Genomic DNA, 7,500 nt, shown 5'->3' with positions numbered 1-7,500 from the left:
CACGAGATATAACAGTCTTTCTTTCAAGGCCAACAACTACGGTAGAGATATTTTGAGCCTGCATAAGAACTGTCTATAAAGTGTTCCATTCATGCGCAGGATGTGCCACCAAAGGGGGTGCACCAACGTGCAGCTTTGGTAACATTTCCTTGTTTTGATGGCTTCGTTTTATGGAATTTCATTGAATCACAGTGTTCTTATTCAGAATTTTCTTTTAAACCCACTTAGAACAGCTAACGGCATCAAATGTTATAAAATAGTATTTTAAGTAACCCTTTTAATGCAAGGTATAAAGAGTTTTATATTTTACCCTCATTTTCATGCTGCAAGATCAAGTGACCACTAATTGAACAAAAATATGTCAAGAAATTTACTAAGAGCAGCGAGTTGTATGTTGCAGGGAAATTTGGTAAGCAAAACGGCTTGTTTACTGGAGTTACAAAGGATTTTCGACTCCAGCCTCGTTTCCATGTTAGCCTCCATAGGTGAAAATTTCAAACCCCGATAATTCCCGTCCGAGCAGGTTGCAAAGCTGTCACCAAAATTTTTCATGACTACTATGTCCCAATGAACATTCCTAGACCAGTGGCTTACTTTCAGCAAAAAGATCCCACGCGCGGGACCTAATAGTATGACATTTGCTACCGGACTAATAGAGGCGAAAGTTAAAATGTTTATTTAACAATTAGTTCATGCGCCAGCGTGCGTATGTCAAGATATCACTCAAGCAAATGGAAAGTTTGGGGCGTGAGAGTTGCTCTGGTTACAGATGGAAAGGCAAAGTTGTATCGTTATATCAAGTTAAGCACTAGTTAATACAGAATTGACTTTACACCGTCTGCGCCAATATCAAATAGAGGCTAAAAGTCAGTGAAAGTTAGCTTAGGGAGAAAGTGAACGTTAGCTCGGAGAAAAATGTTTTTTTTTTCAGATGTTTTTAGTAAATTAACTACGAACTGGTGTGCTACCATCAATGTTAATGGTCACGAATATCGATCATAACTATGCGTGGCGTTTTTCTAGAAATAAGTACGTAATATTCATCAATAGGCCCGTTGGCGTTGAGGTAAATGCAAAAGTTTTCATAGAGACATGTAGCACTAGTGTGAGCACACTATTTCATATTTCATTCGGAAAGAATCTATGATTGCATGTGGAATTATTTTATGGCCAACGAAGCACGTATAGGCAAGTATCCAACGCGCGCTCTCGTGGAATAATTGCTGATTATTGTGTATTCAATTCAATGCAACATCAAAGTGGTCTATAATGATAGCATCATTATTGCCACTTCCTTCTGGTCAGGAATAATATTTGCATTTTCCTTATTTTAGGTACCATCTGAGAGAACTTGAAGGGCCACGTCATGAGGATATTGCTGTTCTAGGTCAATTTCTGTGCTTAACTATAAGAAAATATCGTGACATAAACCCCGGCCTTAAGACCAATATTGAGAGGCCAGGCTAGGGAGCTCATTCAAACTAACTAAACATGTTTAATTAAACCATGTTTTAAAAAATAAAAACGAACACGAGAAACAGGAACACTGGTATTTTTTTTACACATGTTGCGGTCAGTAATAAAATTCATCGCGTTTTGTAATTTGCAATAACGTTGCCATCAGCATAAGGTGTTTTATGAAGGAAAAAATCTCCTTACCGTGTCTGACTAAACAGCTTTAAACATAGACCGATCAATATGAAAAACCTCGAAAATAAAATCGATAAAACAAAGCAATCAATGGCTTATAAAGCTTAGCTTTATCTGGTAAGCTATCTTTCCTTTAACTTTTTTTAATGAAAAAAACAAAGGTTGTTTTTCAGTTGGGGTCTTAAAAAAAAGATTTTCCTTTTTAATTTGGTGGATCTTACTTTGATCAAGTGTCTTTTACAAATGCATAGGAGTGGATGTAATTAGCGCATTTTGAAACGGGAAGACGAAGTTGTATCGTTGTAGAAAGTTGGCAGTTAATACAAATTAGACTTTATACCATTTGCTTCATTAACAAATAGAGGCGAAAGTTAAATGTTTATTTAACAATTAGTTCATGCGTCAGCGTGCGTATGTCAAGATATCACCGAGGCATACGGGAAGTTTGGGGCGTCAGAGTTGCTCTAGTCGCAAACGGAAAGGCAACTGTTGTATCGTTATATCAAGTTATAAGAACTAGTTAATACAGAATTGACGAATTACACCGTCTACACCAATATCAAATAGAGGCAAAATTCAGTGAAAGTTAGCTTAGGGAGAAAGTGTAACTTAGATCAGGGAATAAGCAATTTTTCAGACGTTTTTAGTAAAGTTACTACGAACAGGTGTGCCACCATAATGTTAATGGTCACGCCGATCATAAATATATATTAATAGCCTTTTCTTGAAATGAATATTCACTAATAGGTCCATTAATTTGGCGTTGACGCTAATGCAAAAGTTTTGATATTGACATGTGGCACTAGTGTGGAAGTCTCTAATGTCTCATTCGGTTTATTCATATTTTCATATTTTATTCGGAAAGAATCGGTCATTGATATTTTATGGGCGTTTTTAATAAAACAATAAAACAATCATTCCACTCCCGCGTCCTGGATATGGGATATTATTATATTGGCCAACGAGGCATCACTACAGGCAAGTGTCCAACGCGCGCTCTCGTGGAATAATTGTTGATTATTGTGTATTCAACTCAATGCAACACCAAATGGATCTGTGATGATAGCATCATTATTGTCACTTCCTTCTAGTCAGGAATAATATTTGCATTTTCCTTATTTTTGGTACCATCTAAGAGAGCTTGAATTCGAAGGGGCTACGTCATGAGGATATTGCTGTTCTAGGTCAATTTCTTTGTATAAGCAAGTAACAGGACATAAACCCCTGCTTTAAAACCAATCCTGAGGGGCTAGGCTATGGAGCCCTCAGGCAGAACAATCCTAAAACAAAGTAGTTAAAAATGAATAAAACGAGACCGAGAATGTTTACCATTGTATAAAAGCCATGTTATTGTGCACAAGCAAATGGGTAGCCTCTATCAATGCCTATTTGAAGAATTTATTCAACATTTTGATATGGATCTAGCTATTGAATTTAGATTGACAGTTAGATTGAACTATTATAGCTTTACTTACGTAATAATTGGTAGAACATAAAGGACAAAGAACCGCCAGAAGTTGTTTTCAAGTGAAAAGACCTGCCGAAGAACCAGTAAGCATAAACACAACAGCAAATGGAGTCGAGCTGCTCCAGTCTGATAAATCCAGAAGCACTAAAAGTTGGAGCAACAGTTGCTTATAGTTTAATCCTTGTAGTCTCGCTGGTTGGAAATTCTCTCATCGTATTAATTGTTTACAAAACACCAACTTTGAGAAAACCGATAAATATGTTGATCGCAAATATGGCCATGTCCGACCTGCTGTATCCAATATTCTTGTTCCCCGTTCGGCTGGCAAATTTGCACGCTGGCTCGTGGCTTATTGGTGGTACTCTTGGTCAGGCCTTGTGCAAGATACACCCTTTTCTCTGTGAAATTTCCATGGTAGTGTCGATTCAGAGCCTGGTTCTGATAACAGTGGATCGATATGCAGCTGTTGTAGTTCCACTCCGTTCACCCCTCATCAGTCGCAAGGTGTGTCGCTGTTTGATTGTTGGTACATGGATACTCGCAGTGCCCTTTTGTTGGCCATATTTGTTTAACTTCAATCTTGTTGAATATCAAGAAGATAAGTGGTGCATCAATCAGTGGGATGTGATCTTCGGAGAGAAAAGCTCATTTGGTATTTACCTCCTATCAGCTTCTATCTTGTTCTTTTACATCCCTTTTGTCGTCTTAATTATACTTTACTCCATCATCCTGATCAAGCTTAAAAAGCAAGCCCACCCAGGTGAACAGTCAGCCAACGCTGAGGAACAGAGAACAAGAAGAAACAGAAAAGTGCTCAAGATGACCGTTGCTATCGTTGTAGCGTTTTTCATTTGCTGGATACCCTTTTCCATTCAGGTAGTAACATTTTATTTTGTACCAAAAAATACTTTTGATTGTAAGTTTTCGGTATCTTTTTATGTTGCCTTGTTTATGGCTTACACATACTGTGCCATCAACCCGATTATCTGCCTTACCTTTACCAGTAATTATCGCCGAGCTCTTAGGAGACTTGTGAATTCCTGTGGTGCAGTGCAAGGTTAAGAGAAATCTAGGTCGGCAGTGGCGGATCCAGACCTTCAGATAAGGGAGGTGGGGGAGGGGGGGGGGGGGGAGGGTCATCCAGACCCTGAGATAAGGGGGGCGCAGTCTCTAAAAAAAATTTTTTTCGGCTCTTCGGGCCTCAGTTTGGTCTAAAAATAAGAGAGGGGGGGGGGGGTCTCCCCTGGATCCGCCACTGGTCTGATCGAAGTGATTCTTTAAAAAAGCGACCAATATTAACAACTTTACTGTAAAAGTTAATAATACCGAAAATTAATGCAGCATGCAATTTCTGTTAGGACGGCTGTAATACCCAGGAGAAATGGACAAAACATGAAATGGAACATAAAATGTAATATGACATGAATCTAATTCAGTCATGGCTTTCAGCAAACAAATTAACTTTGAATGTTAAGAACACTAAAGACATGTTTATAGGGAGTCAATTTAAGTTATCTCAAATGAGGGAAGGACCATTAGAAAACCTTATGGGGGGGAGGGGGCGAAGTACAAAAAAAAATATATTCGCGCGAGGGAAAATTAAATGAAAAAAAATTGTGCACGCCAATTAATGCAAAAAAATATTCATGCTATGGCCCCAAAAAAATTCATGCAAGGAATTTGATAACGAAAAAAATTCCTGCTGCTCGAAAATCCCCCCCCCCCCCCCACCCTCACATAACTTTTCTAATGGTCCGCCCCTAAATAGTGATTTAACAGTCAAAGTTAATAATACACCGTTAGAAAGAGTAATTAAACATAAATCTCTTGGAGTTCGAATTGATGAATCTTTGAACTGGCGCCCACACATTAATACCATTTCAAAGAAAATATCCGCTGGTCTTGCTATCTTAAAGCGTGTAAGTCACTTTATACCATTTGATACTAGAGTGAATATGTACAATGCACTGGTAATGCCATATTTTAATTACTGTAGTGCTGTATGGGGTAATAACAATAAGGGAGTAGCAGACAAACTTCAAAAGATGCAGAATAGGGCTGCTAGAATTCTCACATTTTCTAACTATGAGGTTCGCTCAAGTGTTTTGTTGGATGAGCTAGCTTGGCTGGGAAAGGTTAGAATATGTAAGACTTAAACAGTTTGCTTTTACAATGTATAAAAGCTGTAACGATTTTTCCCCGTCATATCTGAGGCGGATCACTGCATAGCGAAGTGATCTCCCACTTTTTTTTTTCTTTTTTTTGTTATTGTGAAAACGTGCCGGCGTAAGGAAATGGCGCCATTATTTCATTTTACTTGCAAACATTCTGCTCCCTAGAGTAGTATTTGGAATATATTTTACTGATTTCAGAACTGGAATAGAAGGTCAGTAGAACGGCGGATTCTAGGGATTTTTCTATAGAGATCAATTTTTCTATTGGAGTTTTCCTATTGAGATCAAGCCAAGTTAGAATTAGCGTAGGTTCTGTTGTTTTTAAAAGTGAGAATTAGAAACGTGTAAAAAAGAGTAGTAAAAAGAAACGAGCCATCGTAAATGTTAATGTTTGGATCATAATTATCCGCTTTTGTATAAATGGTTATTGTATGTTGTACATACAACCTTAACGGTATTTTAAGTATTTTAACGTTTTAGCGATGAGCTTTCTTCTTTTTGCAAAATAAAAAAATAATGACTACGCCAACTTTCCCGCATTACGCTCCAGTGAGCAGACATAAAGAGATGAGGATGAGGCTCGGGTGCAAAACCATACAAATCACTGTCTTTTGTCCACCCGAGCCTCGAGTCGGTGCATTTGTTTATTGAAATGCGGGAAAGGTCTATTACTACCATGCCTTGTGTTTTTGTAAGAGATTTAACGAGCGCGGTTATTAAAACTGTTTGGATTACGGGTTACCCTGACACCGAGTGAAAAATTCAGTACGTATATTTTTCGCATTTTTTGTGTGAGGAAAAATGTTATAACAAGCTTGAGAGTTTTTTCTCTCTTCCAGAGAACTAGCCGTTTCTGCGGAATGCGTTTCCTAGCTTGTTTATATGTTGATGATTGTCACTGACGACTTGGTGAAAACTTGCCGAAGCAAGGAAATGAAGTAATTATTCCGTTTTCTTCCAAATATTCTGCTCCCCTGAGCGATATTTGGAATAATTATTCCACTTATTTCAGAGCTGTAATAGCAGGTCAATCGAACGGATTTTCCGGATTATTTTATCTTTTCCTTTTGTGGTCAAGCCAAGTTTTAAAAGTCTTTTTTCGGAGTAACAAAAAATTTCTCAAAAAGGCTTTTTTAAGAACGTTAATAGCTGTCCAAAACTCTCAGAGATCTTGGTATAGAGTACCAATCCTTAATAGAACGAACTGAAAAAGAACGACTACCCTCCGAGCATAATTACATCTTGGACAAAACAAATTTAAATTACAATTTCTTGTATTTCTCATACGCATGCTATGCTAGAATTTGTAACCAGAAGTTTGTTCATTTATAATTAGGATGTGTTTTCTTTAAGTCTCTTGTGAATGAGTGCGCATCGATCGATTTATGTGCGACTCCCGATAAAAAGGAATCCAATGACAGGGGTTACCACTAACACGCACCCTCAAAGGTTTTTTTCTTCGGGTTCAAACCTGCGTTTTGGTTGACGTCAATCAACCGTTACTACGGTTTTTCACGCGTTGGCCCGGAGCAGACTCTTTCCCCGTTTCTCGAGCACTCGGAAGAACAAGAACAATGTTCTTTTTCTAGTTTAGTATTAGAAATATGGTCTTTCACTGTATTTTTCAGGGGAAAAAGGCGATCATTATTACATCCAAACACAGCACAAGGATCTTTTTTCCCATTACAACCTTATTCTAAGAAAATTTTAAGAAAAAATGTCCCAAAAAGCGCTCGAAAATACAAAGGAAATGTGGTCATGCCCCCTGGGCATCCTATAATACTCCTTAAATTGAATTAATTCAATATGGCTGCCGTCAGGAGCCAAGTAATCGGCTCCTGCTGCCGTGTCGGTATAAAGGTCTATTGTATTGAAATGAGATACTCCGGGGGCGTTTGAATCCGTTCAAAGCACTCACGGCACGAAGCAAAGCACGATTTTAGAAGGATCAAAGTTTTTTGTACAGTTAATAGCATGATTTGTAGTGATATTTGGCATAAATGCCACTAGTGATATTTTAAAATTGTTATTCGTATTTTCACGAGCCGTTAGGCGAGTGAAAGTTGAAACAATTTTGAATGATCACGAGTGGTATTTATGCCAAATATCACGTACAAATCATGCTATTATTTGTTTATACTACAACCCACAAAAGTTTTCATGTAGGTATTTCCAATTAGGCTGAAATACCACTGCTCTAAGCCGATC

General features: G+C 38.0%; 1 protein-coding gene across 1 annotated transcript; it reads left to right on the top strand.

Annotated features, from left to right (window-relative positions):
- Positions 1-3,223: 3,223 nt before the first annotated feature.
- On the top strand, positions 3,224-4,180 carry LOC140945388 (substance-K receptor-like). Its single transcript, XM_073394421.1, has one exon. The coding sequence runs from the start codon at positions 3,224-3,226 to the stop codon at positions 4,178-4,180; it is 957 nt and encodes a 318-aa protein (XP_073250522.1).
- The last annotated feature ends 3,320 nt before the right edge of the window (positions 4,181-7,500 follow it).

The sequence above is a fragment of the Porites lutea genome, chromosome 8 (genome assembly GCF_958299795.1).
Source record: "Porites lutea chromosome 8, jaPorLute2.1, whole genome shotgun sequence".
Taxonomy (NCBI): Eukaryota; Metazoa; Cnidaria; class Anthozoa; order Scleractinia; family Poritidae; genus Porites; species Porites lutea.
This window is presented reverse-complemented; position numbering and strand designations above follow the sequence as displayed.